General features: G+C 34.2%; 1 protein-coding gene across 2 annotated transcripts in view; it reads right to left on the bottom strand.

The window, feature by feature from the left end:
- Positions 1–1,693: 1,693 nt before the first annotated feature.
- The window catches only part of LOC149229848 (transcription factor bHLH118-like), a 45,571-nt gene continuing 22,410 nt past the window's right edge, over positions 1,694–24,854 (bottom strand). The window contains exons 1-4 of one of the 2 annotated variants that reach the window (XM_089375923.1): positions 3,533–3,670; positions 2,926–3,404; positions 2,474–2,833; positions 1,694–2,150 (exon numbers count right to left, since the gene is read on the bottom strand). In XM_089375923.1, coding sequence (XP_089232049.1) covers positions 2,037–2,150; positions 2,474–2,833; positions 2,926–3,312 — 861 coding nt within the window. In that variant the 5' untranslated portion in view covers positions 3,313–3,404; positions 3,533–3,670 and the 3' untranslated portion in view covers positions 1,694–2,036. Of the gene's footprint in view, positions 2,151–2,473; positions 2,834–2,925; positions 3,405–3,532; positions 3,671–24,854 lie in introns of those variants that run through there. The other variant, XM_089375924.1, reaches the window with a different exon arrangement.

Here is a 24,854-nt window from a genome sequence, read left to right as displayed (position 1 = left end):
ATGTTGGCTTTACTAGGATTATGCATGACTTTAATATCATATTGCTTGGTTGAGATAGGCACGGAGTCTTTACCTATGGCCTTTCAATACGTAGTTCTTTATTAAGTTTCAAATTATTGATGTATGCAGCCATGAAAGATTCTTCTTGTGATTTTTTTTTTAAGTTAATGGACTTAAAATGAACATTGTCTCACTTTTTCCTTCTTAACTGATCCACACATTAACGTTTCCCTTGTTCATATATGACTCTTTATTTCTTCATTCACTTGCACAGCGAGAATTCCAGTTATTATGTCAATTTTGTTTTCTACCCTTTTTATTATGAGAGTGTGTAGGGTGATTTGATTTTCTTTAATTTTTTCTTTTCTTCATTACTCTAATGTTGTTCTTCTTCTCTTTCCTGATTTGGTCACCTTGTTTAACCTCTACCTTTATTTCCTCTACCTCCACCCCTACCAATAAATCCACAAGGCAGGTTCTAAAGATTTATGTTACATGATTCTTCATTCATGAGAAAAAAAATGACCTATCAATTCTTCTATAATCACTTTAAATTATAAATACGTCTCGGAATAGGTCTTTGGACTCTTGTATGGTAAAGGAAACCATTTCGAATTTGAGTATCAAAACTTTTATTTCGCTTCTTGCATCTTGACCTAATACACAACTCCCATCTCAACTAGTCATTGTTCTCTACCTCCTTAGTCTTCAACTTTTCGTACAACTCCAGCATATCTTAGACTTACATTGCAGGCTCTATCAATTCATCTACTAGGATCCAAAACCTGGCATCGTTCTCCTCAGTTCTGTAAACATTCTTTCACAATCAGTAATGGTCTATATGGTTTCTTGATTATTGTTAATGGGCTGTAAAAATGTCTGCGACCACAACTTATTGTTCTTGACACCATAACTCATTGTTGGCATATTGGTCCATGTTAATTGTGGAAGAACTGACGTCCTTCATATTTGGGGGGAACTAACTTCCTTCATATTAATTGCGGGGGAACTAACGTCCTTCATATTTGGATGGGTAGAAAACACCATCTATTAAATTTGATTTTCTGGCTAGCCCGCTAGAAACCATCTGCAGTGAACGTTACACAAACACAGACTCCCTCCTGAGAGCCAACAAACTTTGCTGACAAACAGAAACTCACACGTCTAAGGAAAGTAAGATAGCGTCGCATGGTTCAAACGAACCACAAGTACATATACATGTACACGGAGAACATCATGGCCATATCACTGCTGCTGTTGACGTAAAGTTTGATTAAAAAAAAAAATGATAATCTGACATCTTATAAGATGTGTAAATGACAGATCAAAATGTTCAATATGGCTGCACTCAATTGAGTTCATGTTCGTTGTTAAATTTTACCTGCAAATAATTCAAACGATAAGGAAGACCTGCCACCTTCTTATACGGCAGGAAGAACTGTAAAGAAATGGGCCCCTGCTCACTAAAGATATGTGGCTTATGTGGCTTGGTTCGCATCGCAATTGTAAGAGTCATTATTGTCATATATAACCGTTTTAAAGGTTTATCTACATAGCTGAAATTACATTTCTTTTTATATCTATGTAGATATTCCCCACACAGTTCATTTAATATAATGAAGATCCTCTTAATTTCTCCAAAATGCAGCAAGCTTCTTAGAAAATTTCGTGCTTCAGAATGTCAATTGTTTTGATCCTACTAAATTTTATTCTAACATAGTAAATAAAATACTCTATTCTATTTAAATTCAAACATGACAGGAATCCTCTCAAAAATTCCACCCAAAATATCGCTGTCTGGCAAATTTTCAGGTTAGCAAATTTATTCTATTTATTTAGAACCTTCAACGACTCTATCACTCGATGTGCATTTCTAACCACTCTGTTATTGACCTTATCAAGTAGGAATTTCTAACAAATCTGCGATTCGATTTGTTAACCCTGCATTTCTTCCAAATCTTTTATACAGATTAAAGTGGATGCATCATATAAGCTTGACAGACCTTTAAAAACATTTATTTATGCCCAGCAAAACATTATGCTCGTTCTGCAGTGGTCCTTAGGTCTTGATTCTTGATGTGTTGAGTGCTTATCAAATGCCAAAGCTTCTGATAGAGCGTATGGATGTTAAAAGTATTGAGATCAAGTACCTGCATCGTTAAAAGAAGATATAAACAGATGCGCTTACTGCAGGCAGTGAAGCCATGTGCTCTTAGAGATCGGTGAAATCGATCTCAATGTAGTATGTGATAAACCTATAAAAAATTTAGGCGTCCTACTTAATTTGTTTATATAAGAAAGAGAAAAATAACTCTTCTCACATTCGTTTTTTAACAATCCAAAAGATTTGCATAGAAGCAACGAATTCTTCCAGGCCTAGGATTTTTAGCAGCGCATGTGGTATATTTTGAGTCAAGATTATCTTAGTTATAGAAGAAGAATATTGTCACCGAGAACGAGTATAAGAGGCTACCTTTGTATGTATTGTATGATAAACTTTGTTGTTAATAGCAGATGAAGCAGCGTTCACAACTTCAAGCCCACATTGCTCCAATCTCAATAGAATATCAGAGTACGCGATCTCATGTTCCAAAGCGTATGTCAGGATCTGAACGCCTGAACCGGCAGAGTTTATTTTCACTGCAGGGCATTCCCCATCCGATCCTACGAACTGCAGTGTTTTATTGCAATATTTCTGGAATGAAACTTTTGCATTTTGATCAAAGTTCCCCTTCATTCTCTCTCTTTCTGCTGAAAGGTCTTCGATTTTTCGCTGTAGATGGGAAACGTAATTCACAGCTTCAAGTACTTGTTCGGACACGGTTCGTTTTCCCTGCACAACAGAACACCCGACTTCCATTGAAAAAACCCTAGAAATACTGTTAATTCCTTAAAACCCTAGAGATTGGGCAGAAAAAAACTTACCCGGAGATTTTCTTCTGGGAGCGCTGATCTCAGCTGTGAAAAAAGCACTTTCGTTTCTTTACGCCGCTGTCGTTCAATCATTTTGTGATTCCTTTTGTCCGTCGTGACGGAACTTCGTAACCCATTCCAAGACTGACCATCTGTTGGAGAACTTGAGTTGCAGAATGTTTGCATTTGAGGATTCGAAAGGCGGGCTAGGGTTTCAGAGTCGTAGCTATCGAACAAACTAAATCTGTGGACATGGTCATCAGTATTATAAATCGATAGTAATGGTTCTTGCGTTGGTACAAATGGATTGGAAGTACCCGATACGCTTTCAATATTTAACGTTCTGGCGGCATCGCTGTAATAGAAACCTGGTGAATGCAAAGCAGGAGGAATGCTCATCTTTGACTTTAATTAAGCCTGAAGCGACCTAATTTGACAAATATGAAAACTTTGCCGACAATTTACAGACGAGCGAGTGGGTCCGCGATCTTCTGCAACAAGATTAGTATTGGATCAGTCCCGTCCTTCCAGCTAAGTACAAAATCACGAAACGAATCCTAATAAACAGCCGAGGATCACATTAATTCATAAAGAAATGAGTTGGGATCTGTTATCAGACTCGAAGTTCTCTTCGTCCAAACGAAACAAAAGCCTGTCGAAGATCATCGAGAAGATCCTAATCCATTCGACTGTATAAAAATACGGCCCGCAAGTCAAACTGATGCGATAACGATGAATACAATAAGGTAATAATCGAGCCCAACGCCCAATCATAATATATAATTTTGTTTTCTTACTTTGGAAGGACGGGAAATGTAAAGCAACCAAACCGCTGGCAATGGCAGCAGAGTGATAGAAATAGAGCACAAAGATGAACTGCCTTTTTGCCTCAAAGTTAGCGGGCGTACAGATACTCGTGTGTCTTCTTTATGGGAAACCATTACCGCCTGACCCTTAGGTATGGTTCAAGAAATTATTATAATCATACTCCATGTATATCTTTCAATTATTTTTCTGCGTGGTTTGTGAGCTGTCTCCCATATTATAAGAGTATTTTCACGTGCATATTACAGTCTATTATTGACATTTCAAACACGTTTTATAGTTCGCGAGGGGTTTTACATCTTGATCAGTCCTTGGGAGTTTGCGGAATAGTAGGATTCTTCCCCATCCTTCGGCATGTTGCCTTGGGAGTTTTAAGTTCATGGCGGGAGAATTCTTGTCCATCTTTAAAATGCTATATATTTCTAAACTATTATAAAATAAAGGTAATAATCCATCTTTTTCTATCTCAATCATTTTTCAAGTAAATGGTGAAATTAAATTTTTAATTTTCAAGTAAAGAGTGAAGTTTTGATTTTTAATTGTAGAGTTGGAGTGGATTTAATGGTTAAAGATATGTGCTTTTTCCGGAAAACATCACAACTTGTATTTTGTATTATTTTCGTTTGTTGTTAAAGTAAACTTTCTTATTAAAATTTGACTTATGTAATTTTTGTTGGATTTGACCTTACAATGATATTTTAGTCATTTTTACAATGTAAATTGCACATATTATCAAAAAAACTCTTCTAAATTATGATGTTAAATAAGTTGATAAGTTTTTTAATTATAAAGTATAAACTAAATAGAGAAAATGTATCTTTATTTTTAGTTTTTGAAGTCTAAAACTATGCAATTATGTTACATTCTTTTTTAATAAAAATCAAGGTGTCAAAGCCATGCAATTCTATCCCATTCTTTTTTAATAAAAAATGTGATGTAGTGGCGAAGAAAAGTTGGATGGGAAAAGTTAAAGCTTTTAATTATGTTGAAAGATAAGGGAATTGTTATATAATGTGATCCCATGATAAGGAATTTGTGGCTATAAAAACCTTCAATACCTTGAAGAGAAGGTAATAAGTCTCATCTCCTTAGAAACTAATGAAGTTTGTTATCATGTGTGAATAAATTTTCATCATCACCTTCATGTATGTATTACCAAGAACAAACACTATCTACTATCATGGAAAGACCATACTTCAGAAATAGGGTGTGGTCATTCTCAAAGAGATAGGGGATCTTGTTAGTCAACCATGGGTAAGTCCTTTGAAAAAAGATCAGTTCAAATCCATTTCATGGAAGAGGATATTACTCTGTCTAATTTAAGCTAAAGGAGACCAAGATCTCATATTTTCTAGTGGTCCCTACAACATCGAGCTAAGAGGGATGTATTTAAATAATCACTACCTACAACGTCATCAAGAAGTAGATGTTCCATGAGTAGTTTCAATCTAGGTGCATCTTCCCCACCTCCATGTAATATTTTAGGATGATAAATTGTTTGAAATAATGAAAAACTTGTTGGAAATGTATGTTCACAAATCTTTTCCCAAGAAAGGACTACACGCATGTTCCTAGCTTTGCATAGATTGTCAGGCCAGGTTAACTCCAGAAATTAATGAGCGCAAGAAAGAACTGATAATTTTATTCATTAGCCAACTATTATTTATACATACATAAAACAGATCAGTTCATCTTCTAGATGACTGTCCAGCTTCACCCATTCGTTTCGGATTAGGTGTCAACATTCCCCCCCTTAATCTGAAGGGATGTTGGTGAGTCCAAGCATCGTTCTGAATCTTTCAAGCTTTTCTCTTCCAAGCGCTTTGGTGAAGATGTCTGCAATTTGCTCGTTTGTGGAACAATGACGGAGATGGATTGTTTTGGCCTCAACATGATGTCGGATCAGATGATATTTAGTGTTGATGTGCTTAGTACGATCATGGAACTTTGGGTTCTTGGCCAATTTTATTGCAGAGGTGTTATCAATCATGAGTGGAGTTGATTGTATTTGTTTTACCTGCAAATCTTCAAGAATTTTCCTGAGCCACACAATTTCTTTCGTTGCTTCAGCTGCTGCCACATATTCTGCTTCTGTTGTGGAATCTGCTAGTACTGATTGTTTGTGTGATCTCAAGGAGACAGCTCCCGATCCAAGACTCATAGCATATCCTGAAGTAGATACCCCAGTTTCTTTGTCTCCATCGAAGTCTGAATCAGAGTATCCAATCAAGTTGAAGTCGTCCACCTGTGTATACTTGATTCCAAGGTCTTGAGTTCCCTTCAAGTACCTTAGAACTCTTTTTGCAGCAGACCAATGTCCCTCACAAGGCCTTTGCATAAACCTGGAGAGGATTCCAACAGCAAATGAAATGTCTGGTCTGGTAGTAGTGAGGTCGATGAGACTTCCTACAAGCTGTCTATACTTTGTTGCATCCTCAAATTCCTTTCCTTCAGTAGATGTGAGCTTCAAGTTTTGTTCCATTGGAGTAGAAAGGGGATTGCACTCTGTCATGCCAAATCTGTATAACAAATCTCCAATGTATTTATTTTGAGAAAGAAATATGGACTTTGGATGTTGGGTTACTTCAATGCCAAGATAGTAATGAACATAGCCCAAATCAGTCATTTCAAAAAAAATTCCTAATTCTTTCTTTATGGATGCAATATAGCTTTCATTGTTCCCTGTCATTAAAAGATCATCTACATATACCACAAGATATACAACTGTTTTGCCAACTTTCTTTACAAATAAAGTTGCATCATCAAGATCAAAATGATTGAAGTTGAGTTTCAGAAGATGCTCAGTTAGTTTTTCATACCAGGCTCGTGGTGCTTGTTTGAGGCCATACAAGGACTTCACAAGTTTGCATACTTTGTGTTCATGTCCTTTCACAGCAAATCCTTCAGGCTGGGACATAAAAACATTCTCCTTTAGATCTCCATTCAAGAATGCAGTTTTTACATCCATTTGATGGACTTTCCAACCGTTCTGAGCAGCTAGTGCAAAGAGTGTTCGGATGGTGGCCCATTTTACTGTGGGAGCAAAAGTTTCCTCATAATCGACCCCTTCCTTCTGTGCAAAACCTTTTACCACAAGCCTAGCTTTGTGCTTGTCAAGTGAGCCATCAACTTTGTACTTGTTCTTGTAGACCCACTTGCAGCCAATTGGTTTGGTTCCAAATGGAGGATCAACCAGCTTCCAAGTTCCATTCTTTATGAGGGCATCATACTCCTTCTGCATCGCTTCTTTCCATTTATCATGAGAAGCAGCTTCTTTGAAGGAAGTTGGTTCAAAATCTGTAGACAAGTTCAATTCACAATCATAAGTAACATCCATATCAACAGGTGAATTAGAGTTATCTACATCACCTCCATCTTGTCGGTTTGAATTTCTGGTTCCTGTTTTTCCAATTTCATCAGGATGAACACTTTCAAGTGTCTTTGTCAGCCACTTTGGGGGACCTTTCTGAGATGGTCCAGGCTGTTTTGTTGATTGAGTTGGGTCTGAATCAAGATTGAGTCTCCCAATTCTATCAATTACATCACTTAAAGCATCATCCGTTGTTGGAGTGTCATGCAGGGGAGATTGTTCTTCAGAAGAAGATTCCACATGTTGATCTAGTATAGGAATCCCCCCTTCAAGATGTGGAATCTGATTATCAAACTCTTGGAATGATTTCGGTTTTGTGAATCTATCCAAGCGATCAAGTTGCCGCTCAACAACACTGTCAGATTTGGATGATTCAAGAAAAATGACATCTCTAGATAAAACAAATTTTTTATTTACTTCATCATAAAGGCGGTATGCTTTAGATGTGTTTGAATACCCCAGGAAGATACACTTACGACTTCTAGCACCAAGTTTGTTTCTATGTACCTTTGGTATTAAAGCATAACAGGTGGAACCAAATATCCTGAGATGTTTTACCGAAGGAACATGTCCATACCACAATTCATAAGGAGTCTTGTTTCTTATAGCACTAGATGGACATCTATTCTTTATATATGCAGCACATAGAACAGCATCAGCCCAAAACATTGTCTTTACATTTTTGAAGAAAAGCATGGATCGTACCATATTCAAAATTGTTCTGTTCATTCTTTCAGCTACACCATTCTGTTGAAGATTATAAGGCACAGTTGTTTGATGTTTGATCCCATGTTGGCGAAGATAGTGTTCAAATTCATTTGATGTATATTCTTTTCCATTATCAGTGCGAATAGACCCAATATGAGATTGTGCATCATTTTCAATCCATTTATGAAAATTCTTGAATGTTTGAAAAGCATCAGATTTGTTCTTCAAAAAATAAACCCAACACATTCTGGTGTAATCATCAATAAATGTCATGATATATTTATTTCCATTTGCAGAAGGAACAGGCATTGGACCACATAAATCTGAATGAATAAGTTCAAGCTTCCTATGTGCTCTTGAATGTGAATCATGAAAAGACTGTTTGCTATGCTTTCCTAGAATGCAAGCATCACATTGTTTATGTTTTCTAGGAATTGTAGGCAAACCAGCAACACCATTTTTCTTCAACAAGCGACGACTATCATAGTTTAAATGTCCAAATCTAGCATGCCATAATAAACTTGATGGAAGTGCATCTTCTTCATGATGAGAAATATATGAGAAATGTTGTGCATGAGCAGAGGTTCCTTGCAGTTTAAGAAGTCTTTCTTCTTCTATACCCCTCATGACAAGTGAGTGGTCAGATGCCTTTCTTACCTCAAGCTTGCCATCAAACATGTGAATGGAGTGACCTTGCTGGCGGATGTGGACCACGGACAACAAGTTTCTCTTGAGCTGTGGGAGATATAGAACATGATCCAGAAGAAAGTCTGGAGGACCAGGCAGTTTAAGCCTGATTGTGCCAAGCCCTGATGGCTTGATTTTTGACTGATCTGCAAAGTATACTGCTCCATCAACATTGTCAGTGAAATCTTCAAAGAAATCTTTCCTATGAGTCATATGACAGGTTGCTCCTGAATCAAGCAACCAGTCATTTTTCGAAGAAGCAAGTGAAGCATTAAACAAATCTTCATTTACTCCAATGTTACATTGTGCCTCAATATAGTGAGTGAATTCAGGTGCTTTACCTTTGTCTGAGTCATCAGTTTTACCCTCTGCTGATTTCTTCTCTGCTCAACTTTGTCCCATGGTAGCTTGCATGTAGAAGCATCATGTGATCCATTTCGTTTGCATCGAATGCAATGCAGATCTGCCTTTTCTGCTTGAGGATGTCTGCCCCCCCTGCCTCTGAAGTATCTTCCTCTTCCTCTTCGTCCACCTCTTCCTCTTGTAGAATCTTGAGCAGGATGCTTTTCTTTATGAGCAAGGCAAACAGTCTCTTCAGAAGATTCAGGGACTGTTTTCTTTCCAAAGGCTTTCTCTCTTTCAGCAAACTTTTTCACAAGAGTGTCAAAGGTTATATCTTTAAGATTTCCATTTGCTTGTAAAGACTCAAGATAGTTAGAGTAGGTAGGATAGAGTGCTTTGAGAAAGGCAATAAGAGAGATATCCAGCTCAACCTTAGTGGATTTAATATCATGCATTATAGACTTTATTTCAGATGCAAGAGCAAGAGGATCATTATTTTTCAGTTCAAGAGTGAAGAGTTTAATCATGAGCTGAACAACTTCAAGTGCAGAATGTGTATCATAGAGTTCTTTCAGCTTTTGTAAAGCTTCAAAGGCATTGGAATAGGATGAAATATGACGACTTACTTCCTTATTTACAGATGCTGCGATCAATGCATAGGCTTTGCTGTTCTTGTTTTCCCAAATGGTGAGTTCTTTGTCTAATGTGGGCTGCACAGGGTCTTTGTCTTCTTCTCCGACACACACTCCTTTCCACAGCTCATTGTAGATGAGGGTGTGTTTTACCATCCGGGACCATTCAGAATAGTTCTCCTTGCCAGTGACAACTCTTCCGACCATAGAGATGATTGAATGCATTCTGTAAAAATACTTCTACTGATAAAAAATCCTTACGTTACAGCCTTCAAATCCCTCTAATATTTGCTAAAAAAAAATATCAGCATTTCATCACTGCAATACTACTGTTTGGATTCCGAATTGGAAGAGGAAGCAATGAAGAAATATACAGTTGAACAACCACACCACCAACTCATTGCCGTTCTATGATGTCATTATACAGTATAGTTTAAAAAAACATGTTCTTCGGTTTTATATGATTGCCAAACATTCAAAATCCAATGGATAAAGTATGGTTTCCATACTTTATTAGTTAATGGTAATTGCACGTCTTTTGAGCACAACCCAACGCAATGAATGAACGCTACACAGAAACCACCTACCCCAGCAGGCCGCGGGGATTATTGAGAAATGAAAAGGAAAGAAGCAACTGCCATTGTCTCGTTCCACTAACTCCCATAGAAAATACAAAAGAATAAATGCAACGCAATGCAGGTCCGGTAGGATTAGTTAAATCGGCTGCAATCTTGTCTGATCTCGGCCTGGAATCCCGTCTTCACGTCCACATGCCCCAAGTTCCTCATGGCGCTCACGAAGGCCGTGTTAAACGCAGTCTTCATTACATCAATACAACGCAGTCATGAAGATGGCATGGCTCTGATACCAAAACGCAGTCGCATTTAATCTAGTGAATGAAATTTCAAAAGAAATTAGAGTGAATCTACATAGGGAATGCTTCCAAGCTCTTGAATATGACCTATTTTCTTCAAATTGTAAATCCTACCACAAATATGGAATCTTTATCTTCCTAGAGTGTTGAATAATCCTAGAAAATTTGCTTTTAACTAGCCTTTTGGATTGAAGTTGAAGAAGCAAGTAGAAGCCCCTAAAAAATTCCCTAATAATTTAAGGAAAAGATTCCATATTTTTCATCAGTTTTAGATCATAAACACCTATCTTATATATTTAGAGTACTTAAAGGCATGCGTTATGCTACACCATTTTTTTTCCTTATTCTCGTTCTCATATATATATATATATATATATATATATATATATATATATATATATAGATATATATATATATATATTCTAAGGATCCCTCTCAAGTGGCATTCACTAATTGATGTGCAGCATCCTAAATCTCAATCCATGTACTTAAACTCCTTTATGTAACATGTGGTGCATAAAATCCTTTTTCCCCTTCCTATCTCTATTGATTATCCTCTCGTCCCTTCCATTCTCTAATCATTTCTCTTGGTTCTTCCCATCCCTCTCACTCTCCTCCTCTCAATGACAATTTTTTTTGTAACTTCTCCATCCATGCCTACAACCTCAATGAGGAGGAATTTAAATTACCTATAAGGGGGATGCCAATGCTTGAGAAAAAACAATGAAATAGAGGTAAAAAAATAGAGGGAAAATAATTCACATTTAGGCACCTTATATAATGTGTTTAATCACAACATGAAAACTTTGTAAATGAAATTAGGAATATTATCTTTTAAAACTAATAAAGGTTAGCAATTACTACGAAGAAATATTCCATATTAATGCTAATACAATTTAAATGGCTTAAAATGATTATTCTTTATGAGACGAAACTATAGAGTAGTAAGATGAAAACTACACAAAATGAAATATTGACAATGAAGATTCAATTATAGATCAATGTCATGAAATCCCCTAGGTTCATATACATGACCTGGAATCTATTGAAGGTGGGTGAATTGAGCGGTGTGGAAAAATAACATTATCTATACGTTGTGTTTGAAGACAAATATGAAGATAATGTTTTAAGAAAATTTACTATCTATGTTCTTAAAAATTTATGAGAAAAGAGGCAATCTTGACTATCTTAGAGGTTCTTTTATGCATAACCTAATTAATCAATAAAAAGGCATCATTGGAGATCTAAATATGGTCCTAAAATGATGAAAATGAGGCGGAGACATCTTAATTAGGGGTGTAATTTAGGATTTAAGAGAACGCCTCATTCATGGTTAATATTCACATTATCAAGCTCCTACATGATTGGAAAATTAGCCTATAGTAGTCGAAGACTCAATGTTAGTGTCATGATGAAAAGATTTAAATACCTTTTTCTCCAAAGTTCTTTCCTAGTAGATACTATTTAGCTCCAATGTGACGTATTTATTACCATAAATTAAAACAAAAAATTAATCTCTTTATCAATATCTTGGCCTGAATATTTGGAACCCATTCCCTTCAAATTCAATCATCTTGGCTTCAACGCCAATAGGGAAACTATTTGTAGGGCAAGTGGAGTGGGAATTGATGAGTCTCTAATGTTCATTTTTTATTGGAATATTTTATCAGTAACGATAATCATGAGGGGGTGGGGAGATAGTTTCTTCAAATATCTACCCCGTGTTAGAGAAGAAGCTAAACATAAAATATGAAATATTGAATGTGAGATGGAGGGTAAAGAAATAATTATTGATCTCCAAGTGATCAAGGATGGGCTTTCCAAGATCCTTCTCCAAAATAGAGAGATGAGGATTAACATTGATGTGTAAAATATTGCAATTTATAGATCATGTCTGTGGACATGAATACAAGATACTTGCATCGGAAATCCAATGCCCATTGAATAAAAAATATTTCCTTATAGATGGAGCTAAATCTAAGAGAGATGGTAACTCAATTTCATAATATTTTCGATGCATTGCTCAACCACTCTAGTGTTGTTATCAGGGAAAATTTTTTCATATAATTTCACTAATGAAATTAATTAATTGAGTCATACGCCATACCGTATTAGAGGAACATAATAAGAACATTATCCTTTGATTTATCTATGTTAAAATAGAGGTGGACTTAAGAAAATGAAAACCAATAAATCCTGAATAACATATGGTTTTTCCATCCACTCCTACAAAGACTTATGGGATATCATCAATAAATATTTTTAGTGATATTAGATTATGATTGAAAGAAACTATTATTTATACAATACATAAAGTCCTTCATTGACACTCATTTCGAAACAGAATAACCTTACCTTGAATTCAACTAACGAAAAGGGGTAGGAACTCGGAGACTCAGATTGATTCAATGAAAAGGGGAACAGGGGATATATACTAAGCGCAATCAACTTGATATTCCGGCTAACTCAAGGTAAAACAAACTAGTTATGGCAATCTCAACTAACAACTCAAATCATTTGGGTTGGGAAACTACCATGAGCATTGGGAAAGCACATCTCACTCTGTCTGGTCTGATTCAACTAAATAACAACGAAGGGTATTGGTTGAGGTACTATGAGGTACTATTGGGGTATTCAACTAATTGGGGCTACTAGGCTGGGTATTCAACTAACAACTCAGGTTAGGTATTCAACTAATTGGGTTGGGCTTCCACACAATGTCATTTTGAAGTGTACCATACAATATCCTCAAAATGATCCTAGCTACCTATTTCAACCTTATCCTACCTTGAACAGTCCACTAAGATTAAGTAGGTTTGTTATAAAAGAGACATATTGGAGGGAATATAATAGTCATGTAGAAATCCATTCACTCTATTAAACAAGTGAATAAAAAATGTGTGGTCATCAACATTGATAATGACAATTCTCCTTATAGATTAAAATACAATGTCACTAACCTTATATATAACTGTTAATTTTGAATTATGAAGGGAATTTGGAAAAAAAAGAGAAACAAGCCACTTCTTATAATCTTAGAGTCAATAAAAATACGCATAATCCATTGATGTTACCTTACTTATCAAGAGAGATTCATTAAATACATAGAAATATTCAAGGTAACTTTAGAGGAATATATATATAAACGTAATTAGTAATAATATAAAGTATATGAGTAAAAGGAAATTCTAGGATCTCTTAGCCATATTGCTATAATCATAAATTTCTCCTTAAAAGTGGATTGCAAATCCATTAAATAATTGGACATTACCATCACAATTTTCCACATTAGAGCTACAAAAGTGAGCCCATTTGATAACAAAAATAACAACAAAATATGATAGATGGGGGAACATAATGGCTTAACCCTCATGTATGTTCAGTCTTAATTAAGTATGTTTATCTTCACCTTTTATATCCGTGTTATTATTAGTTTTCACCTGCATGGTGATCCTGGGTTCACTACTAAAATATGATATAACAGAAAATTCATCACAATATTTAATCTATGAAGATAGTTGATAGTCAAAGTTAAATTGCCCGCGTATGTTAAGAAATTAATTTCAATTAAATTTTAAAGTTTAATATTCATAGGTGTGCTAATTTTCCATACTTTTAAGAAGTTAATTTCAATTAAATTTTGAAGTTTTATATTCATAGGTGTGCTAATTTTTCATACTTTGTCCAAAACGTAGATCTTTTAATTTCCATTTTTCTAAAATGTGTTTCTTAAATTTCATAGTATAAAATTATCTTACTTTAAAAATTTCTAAAACTTATATGGAGGCTATACAAATTTTTAGCAATTTGAATACTTTTATAATTTTTTTGTCAAATATTTTAGAAATTGCGTATCATGGACTAGTGAAATTCACTGAGATTTCTAAAATTTAAAATAAATTTCCATCCTTAAAATTTCCCTAGTTGATTGAGTAGTCATATGGCTACCTAAGGTCGTAGATTAGTACAAATATCAAGGATGAGAATAAGAACATGTGGGAATGCTTAAGGTGATCAATGTTGATTATCTCTTTCTCATTGTATAAAAGATAGTTATATTATAAGGTATATAAAAATTATATTATGGATTGTGCTCTCAAGGTTATTATGTGTGGTGAAAGATTAAATTTTTCTTCTATTTTGGTTTATTGATTGTATGTTTAGCTATGCTCATTTGCTTGATTATTGCAAAAATCTTTCGAAATCACCTTTTCATGAGTTCATATCTCTTCACTTTACAATTTGATTGTTCTCTACCATGGCGTTGGAGTTACAACTTATACAAACAATTTGTTGTTAATATAATAGAAAGATTAAATGTAAAAATCGTGTGATCAATGATTTGTATCATGTAAGTTTGAGTTTTTTTTTTTTTTTTTTTACTTCAACTAACCAAAATTAGAAATGAAATTGAGTATTGGCCTAATAGATCTATTGTGGAAGATATTGCTAAATTATGATATTATGTTGACCCTAAAGATAGGTTCTATATCTTCAATGATACTTCAAAGAAGTATCCCAGAATACGGGATTCATCTATTGGAAAATATTCTATCATTTTTATTCATAAAAGATGGTATAATTTATTAACGATTCAATAGATATATAATTTCATATTAAAACGGACAAACATAGTTTTTAATTGAATTAGGGCCTCAACTATTTACAAGGAGATAGGTTGGGAGAGTTTATGTGTAGTGAATAGGTGTTATATGGATTTCACTAGAGCTTGTTTAACAAGAAAGAAATGGAAAATCAACCATGGTGAAAATCACCTTTAGAAGAAAAATGTGATTTTTAGGTTGTACATTCACCTCTACTAACATTTCTTAAATCCTTCATATGGAAAACTAGATAAAGAACTAGATATCCCATGCCACGTATCCTTGTACGTATTAGTTTTCATATCACATATTTTTATCAATATTTAGGAATATACAGTTTTATGTTTAATTTTGAATGATTTAATTTAGTGCAACATAATTATGTGCATTTATAAAATCGCATAATTTGATACTAAATTTGAGGATAAAGGTGCTTGCGAATTCAAGGATGTATCCTTCAAACCTTAAGTTTCCACTCTCTAGGCATCCTTTTTAGTGGGTAATTTTGATTTGGAGAAGAATGACTTTGAGGTTTTCACAACTAGGGTGAAGCAAGTATAACCACACAACATACCTATCCCTCCACATAATTTCATGTGAATGTGAATACTTTTGTCTTTTCAATACATAGGGAAAAGATTATAATTATGCTAATTCTATTGAACTTCGATAACTAATTAGTTCTCTTGTTTGGAATTAAGGGTCTCAATACTCAAATGCACAAATATTCTTGGTGTTACATCCCAACATAATTTTAATATAGACGAAAAAACATAATACAATGATATATTTCAAGGAATAAAATACATATTTCCATTTAAAGGATTGTTGTAATATACCTAAGCTAGATTGTGCCTCAAAATTACAATCGTTGATTTCTCTTTTTATGAGAGTGGATTTTAGTTTCAACCCAAAAAAAAATACTAGTAATTGGTTATTGATAGATCAATTTCCTAAGGATTACTATAAATAAATGATTCATAGATAGAATAAAATATTTAAAATGTTCACAAGATCATAGATTTAATGGGAAAAGAGATACCTAAGGACTTACATACTCACTATTACAAATGTCTATAAATAATACTTGTTTTACCTTTATGTACATGAAACACATATATTGACATTTTTTAACATAGGTATGGTTGTTTTGGTTATGATCACAGTTTGAATGAGGTTATTTGTTTGAGTAAGTTAAACTCATGATCACTTTATTTTTGGTTGAATTTTTATATTAATGTGGCATGTTAGCATGTAAGAATTTTATGTTGAGATAAATTGGGGATTTTTTCTACCTTTAGTTTTGACACTCTATTCAAGATAATAACATTTAATCCAAACACATTATAACATCTTGGAGAAAAAAATTGTTGAAATAGAGTGGTTCCTAGGAAAATTTCCCTAACATTACAAGATTTAGGTGAACACAATGCCCTCCAATCAATAGAATAATTCCTAAATTTTTGTATAAAAGGAGAACTCAAGGATTAGTCTTACTTAGTTATTATTTTATTTAGTTTCATCCTTTTAAGATTTCTTGAGTTAGATATTTTTCAAACATAAATATTGTATTGTATTTGATAATTCTCCTATTGAATAAGTTCTTTATCAAATTGGTTATTATTGATATTTCTAGCCTCCTTGAGAAACTTGCTTAGGATTGACACAATGATACTGTAAGAAAGCCTATGTATTTACATTTCCTTTTCTTTCATTTATATTCTATCCTTTATACTTTACTAAGTTCTCTTGATTTTGTAATTGTTATTATGTGGCCTTAATGGTTTTTATCTCATTTTTATTTGCATGGTTTAATGTTGGTTATAAGCACAGTTATATGACTGGTTATAGTCATGGTTATTTCATGTATTTACTTGTAATTGAAAGGATAATGGATGCAAGACCTAACTGATGTCAAAACAATTAAAGCAAGAGGGTGGTGATCATTCTTTTCAAGTCTTATATGAGTTATCAATCATTTATACTCAGTCTTGTATTCATCTCTTGTAGATTGCATTGATGTCAAGTGTTTGATAGAATGTCAGTCCCGGTTGGGGATGGATAGGTCTAGACCGAGAGCCAGTTTTTGGCTTGCAAGTCTTGTTTTCATGTAAATTATGGATTCTGAAAGCTACAGGGGTTTCTAGGTAGTGACCTAGATTCTAGGCTTGAAAAGTGGCATAAGTCTCGGAGACCCAGGCACAACACTAGGGAAAAAATTCCTCGGAGGCTCCCTTTCCCTTGCTGTGGGAGCTTCTACAACCTCCCAAACATACCTTTCTCCATATCAAGGGAGAGCCCAGGTGTTTGATTCCCTAAAACTCATTCAGACCTAAAGACTAGCCATGGGGATGACTGAGAAGGCATCTAGGAGTCCTGTAGTAGCTATAGACAGTCTCTGTTGTGGGTGTCCATCAATTCCACTTTCGTAAGGTCACCTAGGAGGTTGAGGTTTGTCACAGTAGCCCCTTCGTCTCATGTTTACCCTGGGTAAGCTGGCCAAAGGCTTATATATTAAGGGAGACATCATTACATGCCATTTCGAAAATATTGTTTTCAAAGGAGGTACATTTTATAACCCATGGAATCACCAATTGTGTTGTAGAGGTAGCCCAAAAATAAATAACGGTGAGTTGGAGGATCAATGGGGTTTGATATCTAAAGCTTCACACACTTTTTAAGCATTTCTTTTCTCATTGGGCCAATTATTTTGTCATTTAGAGTAACTACTCCATCTATAACTTGACAACATTTTAAAAGGAATAAACTCATATTTAGGAAAGAGAAGAATTGATGCAATGTTAATTTTTTTAATGAAGTAAATACTAACTATATCTATTTTTAAATAGAGATATTGCTTAGAAATGATGATGATTAAAATCCAATAAGAGCCATATGGTTTAATATAAATGATTAATCATGGTTTTTTCACATTTTATTTATTTGCTATGAAAGCAAAAGCCTTCTAAAAAAGCTATGATTATGATCATTTAAAAAGTAAAAAGAAGAAGAATAGTATTACACACACACATACACTCACACACACATATATATATATATAATGTTGTTTAAATGTATATAATATACCTATGAAGTATTTTTTTTAAATTAATAAAATAAAATAAAAAACTATGCTACATGGTTTCTTACAAATAAATATATTTTTATTCAAAAATAAAAGGATTATACATAACTCTACATTATGCATTCAATTGGCAATTGTTATGATATGAAGTGTTATATAAAAAAACGAAGTTTAAGGTTCAAATCCCAGTATTCTCATGCAATGAAAAAAATAAAATTATTATAAATGTAGACTCAAAATATTGAATTGATTTATTGAATGAGTCATAGCACCCACTATTTACCAGAGAACTAAGTTTGGTTCATAAGTGGAAACCATTCATTTTTACAACAAAAGTGTACCAATTGATTGTGCATGTATGTAAGATATAGCACCATGGATCGTCCCAACCCAAAAATTTATTGCGGAAATGTTTTCATTTGTAAGATTTCCATGTTAAACCCAATGTGTCTTAGTGTAAGTAATAACTAGATGATTGGAATGTGTCTATCACAGTGGATAAAGGGACAAAAAGAATACATAATTCTTCCTTTCTACATCTGTTGGGGGCTTTGGATGAGAAGGAATGCTAAATTTTTTGACCAACTCATTCCTAATGTGATGCACACATGTTTGAGGATTTTGGATTTTTTTTCACGAGATCGAGCTGTGAAGGCCGAAGCACCAAAGGAGAAATTGTCCCTACAAGGAAATTGGGTGGCCAAAGCGGGATATTTTAATGCAGAATCATCAAGAGGGGAATATGTCTATGGGGAATATGCCTTATCAGACCTATCAGTTTACCTAGTCCGAGGGAGATGGAACTAGTAGTAGAGCTAAAATGTTAGCACTTGGGGATGTTTTGACATGTGGTAGCTTGTTAGGAATCGAGGAGATTGTGATTGCAGGTGATTTGAAATCTATGATTGAGTGGGCTCAGGGTCATTCCAATTTTTGGATGCCTTCTCTTTTTACCAGATGACTCACATGAGAGCCTTACTGGAGTCATGTAGTCACATCTCATACATCCACATTTTCTGAGGGCATAATTGGGTGGCCAGGATCCTCTACAAAAGTGTCAGATCTGCTCAACCGAGTGCATTATGATACAAATTGTTTACCAATGGATCACCCTGTAGTTCTTGGTGTTTTATATTTTAGAGGTTGAGTCAGTATTTTTACATTCAAAGATGTTGTGGCTATCCAAGCCTTAGGTTTGTCTTCTAATATGGTCCACTATAAAAAAAAATGGTGGTGTCAAGTCATGCTTGTTATAGCAATCAGTCAAATTATTGTATTAGTCTATTAGGTTATAGCTATCAGGTTTATGATTTGTTAAGTAATCAAGTGTTTAATGTTTCTTCTATTAATTCGTTACGATTTAGACTCTCTACATTTCTAAGTATATCCTCTCTTATAAGAATTTTTCTTTTGATGAATTCAGAATATTGGGGACAGCAGAAACATGAAAATGTAACTACCTTTAGTCTTCTTAATGAAAGACGGCTGGTTTTTTCTTGTGGACAAAAAAGCTAGATAATATAATGCTTCAATATATCCATGGTGCTCGAGAAAACTCGTTGATGTTTTTGAGGTTTGGGAAGAGAAAACATGGGAAAGGAAACAAAAGCAATACCATGAAAACGAGAAAAATCATATGAAGATATCTATAAATACAACGGGTACAATGACAATTATTTACAAACCCTGCATATTGTTCAAAGAGAAGAACACTCACATCAAATATGTATGATTATTTTGTATCATGATATTTTTAGCCTATTCTTCTATTGTTTTGGGTTTTATTTGGTTTTATCAATTTTATTAGATATATTATTTAGTCAATTTTATTTGAAACTACACAATTACTTGTTACAACTTAATATTTTATCCAATATAAAATAAACTTTAAATAATAAAAAATAATAAACAAAATAATATATAAACCAAAATATATGAGAGTTAAGATTACCGTGTTTTTAATATACAATCAATCATAAATATAATTTTTTTTTTAATTATTATTTTAATACAATATATATTTAACATCTTATAATCTCTATATTAGAATCAAAATATATATTTAACATCTTATAATTTCTTTATTAAAATCAAATTATTAATTATAAACCAAAATATGTCAAAATATGTCGGAATTAAGGTTAGGCCTTTTTTAATGCACAATCCATCGTAAATATAATCTTTTTATTTTTTAAAATTATTATTTTAATACAATATATATTTAACATCTTATAATCTCTTGATTAGAATCAAATTATAAATTATTTGTATCTCATTATTAAATAATTACATATCAAAATGAAATTTACACTCCGAAACATAAATATGTTTATATTTCTATGCAAAATGATTCCTACCGTACGATTCTTTAGTTTTTACGAATTCCACCAACACTCTAGGTCTTCAAGACATACAAATGAGCGTTTCTTGGAATAAATATCTAGATAATAGTAGATTTTTGTTAGGAGGGTTCTATTTTTGAACTTTCATAAATTAAAAAAATAACATCACAACATTATTCACTTCAATGACTTGCCATATATGATTATGTCTGACTTCTCATATGTATGTTTCTTGAACTTTTGGTTAAAAACATCCCAACATTATTGAGATAATTATGTCTCACTATTCATATGTATGTATGAGATAATTTTGTCCGGTTTTTCGTATGCATGTTTTATTTTTATTTTTTGCGTATGAGATAAAATGCAGTTGTTTATAACGCGATTTTTTGAAAGCTTTTCTGGCGAGTTTTTTCGGTCGAAATCCGGCAGGAATTTATTGGAATCGCAAGTTTGATAGCTAGTTTCTGCACAATGAAAGCGTCCCAGGGGTTTTTCAGAGTGCTGAATCCAAAAATGCAGTTAAAAAACCATTTTAACTGCAACAAATCAAGATTTAACCTCAATTTCTTCTGCCAGATTCCGTCACCGAATCTCCAAAAAGTCTCATTATAAACAGCTCCAGATAAAATTGTCTATGTATGTTTCTTTTTTGGGCCAACCGTAACTAACTGTTGACTTGTCGACGTTGCTCCACCCTGCCTTGAATTTTACTTATGCCTTGAATTTTACTTATGTGATTGTTGGGGTTTTGTATAAATATCGCATATATTAGTCTCACTCTAATGTTTCTTTTTGCCACCAAATTGGGATTATGTACACGTTTGAAACACAGAACAATGGAATAACATAAATTCCCTTCATCGGCCAAAAAGGACATTTAATATCACTAAAATGTAGATGATAGACATACACCACATAGTACAACTTTAAAACATGTTAGATATGCATCACATAGTAGAATTTTTTAAAACATGTTAGATATGCATCACATAGTAGAATTTTAAAACAAGATGTCAATTTAATATAAAACATGTAACATTTTATTTTTAATAATGATTATAATCTTTCATATTCTAGTTTTTTTGTTCTAAACTGCTGTAATCTTAAGATATTTAATTTTAAAATTAAAACTGTCTTTTCCAATACTCACTCCAATTTTAAAACAAGATGTCAATTTAATATAAAACATGTAACATTTTATTTTTAATAATGATTAAAAATTTTCATATTCTAGTTTTATTTTGTTCTAAACTAATGTAATCTTAAGATATTTAATTTTAAAATTAAAATGGTATTTTCCAATACTCACTACAGTATTGCCCGCCCGATGAAGTGATTTGCACGTTAATACTGGGAAATAATAAACATTTTCCATTTAACATATAATAATGAGTTAATGAAAACCATGGTGTTTAGCCTACTATTTCAATTTGAAATTCCTGCAAAAAACTAGCAGGGAAGGATTTGGACTCTTGCAGATTGAAGAGAATTTAGTGATTGCTATTCAATGTGTTAAAATCCCCTTCAATGCCTTGTCCAGACCGGTCTTTCTCAAAAATTATAGCTATATTGAAACATTCAATGTGCTATAATTTGTGTTAAAATGCCTTGTCGGGACCGTAGCGCTTAGTTTCAAGTGGAAGATACTATGTATTGTGTTCTATTCCAATAAGTCTATGAGATGACACTATATTTAGACATAAAAATAGAGTGAAAAAAGTGTATGCTATAATTTGTGTTAAAATGCCTTGTTGGGACCGTAGCGCTTAGTTTCAAGTTGACGATACTATGTATTGTGTTGTATTCCAATAAGTTTATGAGATGACACTATATACTTACACATAAAAATAGAGTGAAAAAAATGTATAATAGGTCTGAAATGGATGTGTGTTGCCTTGTTGGGACCGTAGCGCTTAGTTTCAAGTTGAAGATATTATGTATTGTGTTGTATTCCAATAAAGAATGCAAGAAACAATGCACCCTGTCCTCCACATGATTGGATATTTTCGCTGAATGCTTCCGACTTGGCACATGGCGGCCATAGATGCATCTGGACTCTTAGGGCGACTTATTGCCATCTGGGACCCTAACTGTGTCTGACTGCAAGAATTCACATGTTTTGCTGACAGTTTTTCTTGCTAGGAACATTCGCAACTTACTGGGACGGATCCACATCCTCAATATCTATGTTCCTTTTCGCGACAGAGAACTCTTCTGGCTAAGATTGGTGGAGTAGGGTCTCCTGAATCTGCCATCTCTCATTCTGGCAGGAGACCTAAACTGCACTATTGGGGCTCATGAATATTGGGGCCTCGAATGTCACGGTGGTTCTATGGTAGACTCCTTAAAGTCCATAATCATGGATCACAATCTGGTTGACATCTGCCCATCAAACATTGCCCCCACATGGGATAATGGAAGATCGGGGGATTGATACATTGCAAAAATACTTGACAGGTTTCTCCTACATGATATGGTTATTAAAAAACTCGGATTGGTTTCATCTGAAATCATCAGCAGCTATATTTCACAACATCGTCCTATCATTCTCCATTGGCGACAACAAGACTTCAGGAGTGGGCTTCCCTTCAAATTCAATTGAATCTAGCTAGAGGATCCTTCCTATGCCGACCTGGTCAAAAGTACTTGGCTTTCTGTGGCGAACAACTCCACATCTCATATGGGTTTGTTCTTGGACAAACTTAAGGCTCTCAGACTAGCTACCAAAAGGTGGGAACGGGAAAAAAAAAGACAGCTCAGAAAATAACCTTTTGATATTGAACGGGAGTTGGATTCTATATGCCCACTATTTTCTGCACATATGCTAAAACTAGACACTAGATCCAGAATACAGATCCTTGAGAAATAAGATCGCAAATTCTGCTTACAAAAGAGACAACATTGACGCTGAAAAGCTGTGTCACACGGCTCAAGGAGGGTCACCAAAACATGAAATATTTTCATTGATTTGCAAACTGTCATCGTAAAAAAACTCCATATGGGAGATTTTTGACTCGAATGATGCAAAATGTCAAACACAACATGAAATTAGCCGGGCTACTCTGACATTCTTCAATCGGCTTTTGCCCATTTTCCATTGGACAGCCCGGATGATTTATTATGGGGGGTATCGCACTATGAAATGATGTTCGACGAGGAGGATAATAGAGATCTATACAAACCAGTCACAACCGAAGAAATTCATGGGGTTTTACTCTCCTTCCAGGGTGACAAAAGTCTCAGACCCGACGGCTGGACTGTGGGAATCTTTTCTTATTTCTATGATCTGTTTCAGTCAGATCTGGTAAACTTAGTTGAAGAATCTCGAAACCTGGGTACTATCCACCCACATCTAAATTCCACTTATATCTCCCTCATTCCTAAAAAGCATACCCCTGACACCTTCTCTGATTTTCGTCCCATATCGCTCTATAACCTAGTCTACAAAATCATATCCAAATACATCGCTAACCGACTGAAGCCCATCTTGTCGAAAATTATCTCTCCACATCAATATGGCTTTCTCAAACAACGACAAATACATGATGTATTTGCTCTAGCAAGAGAATGCTTACATTCCATCCAGTCGAAGAACCTTGAAGTAGCTATTATGAAGGTTGATCTAAAAAAAGCATTTGACTGTCTGGACTGAGGGCACCTGAGATTCGTACTCCACAAGATAGGTGTACAACCTCCTGCGATATACTCGATCATGACCTGTGTCACTACCGTCCAGTTCGCAATCATTATCAATGGATACCCGACTTCGATCATGCCCTGTGTCACTACCGTTCAGTTCGCAATCATTATCAATGGATACCCTTCTTTTTTCAGAGAGGGCAAGGGCCTTCGGCAAGGATTTTCTTTATCACCCCCCTTATTCATTCTCGCATTGGATGGGTTAAGTTTGCACATATCTGATGTTGTTGCCATGGGCCACTTCTCCCCTTTGAAAATTGGTAGAAATATCCAGATATCTTACAGTTTTTTTTTTGTGGATGATCTGCTTATTATGGGGCTTCTAAGCAAATTTGCATGGTTGCATTTATTTCAATTTTTTTTATAGATTTGGAAATTGTTCGGGTCTCAAAATGAATCAAAACAAATTGGTTATAATGTATGCATTGGATATTTCAGAGACCACTGCATATATTTCTAACTTGTAGAGTTGAGGCTTCTATGATTCATATCAAGTTTACAAAAGATTTTTTGGCGAAACCACATGAAATACCATTTGTCGAGGCGTTTCGAACCAACCAGTGTGGTTCATCGTCAGGACAAGTTGAAGAAACGGATCCAGCTTAGCATGTTAAATAGACTAAGCAAAGCCTCCAACGGCTAACTTGACCGACAGCTAATTTTGACTATTGAACTGGGATCAAAACTTTTTTAATAAGTTATATTAGGTGACAAATCCCTTAATATATAAAAATATATAAATATAAAAATAATGTAAATTAGAGATAATA

This window comes from Pinus tabuliformis, chromosome J, assembly GCF_031772625.1.
Source record: "Pinus tabuliformis cultivar Carrire ecotype Pingquan chromosome J, CPIR1, whole genome shotgun sequence".
Lineage (NCBI taxonomy): Eukaryota > Viridiplantae > Streptophyta > Pinopsida > Pinales > Pinaceae > Pinus > Pinus tabuliformis.
This window is presented reverse-complemented; position numbering and strand designations above follow the sequence as displayed.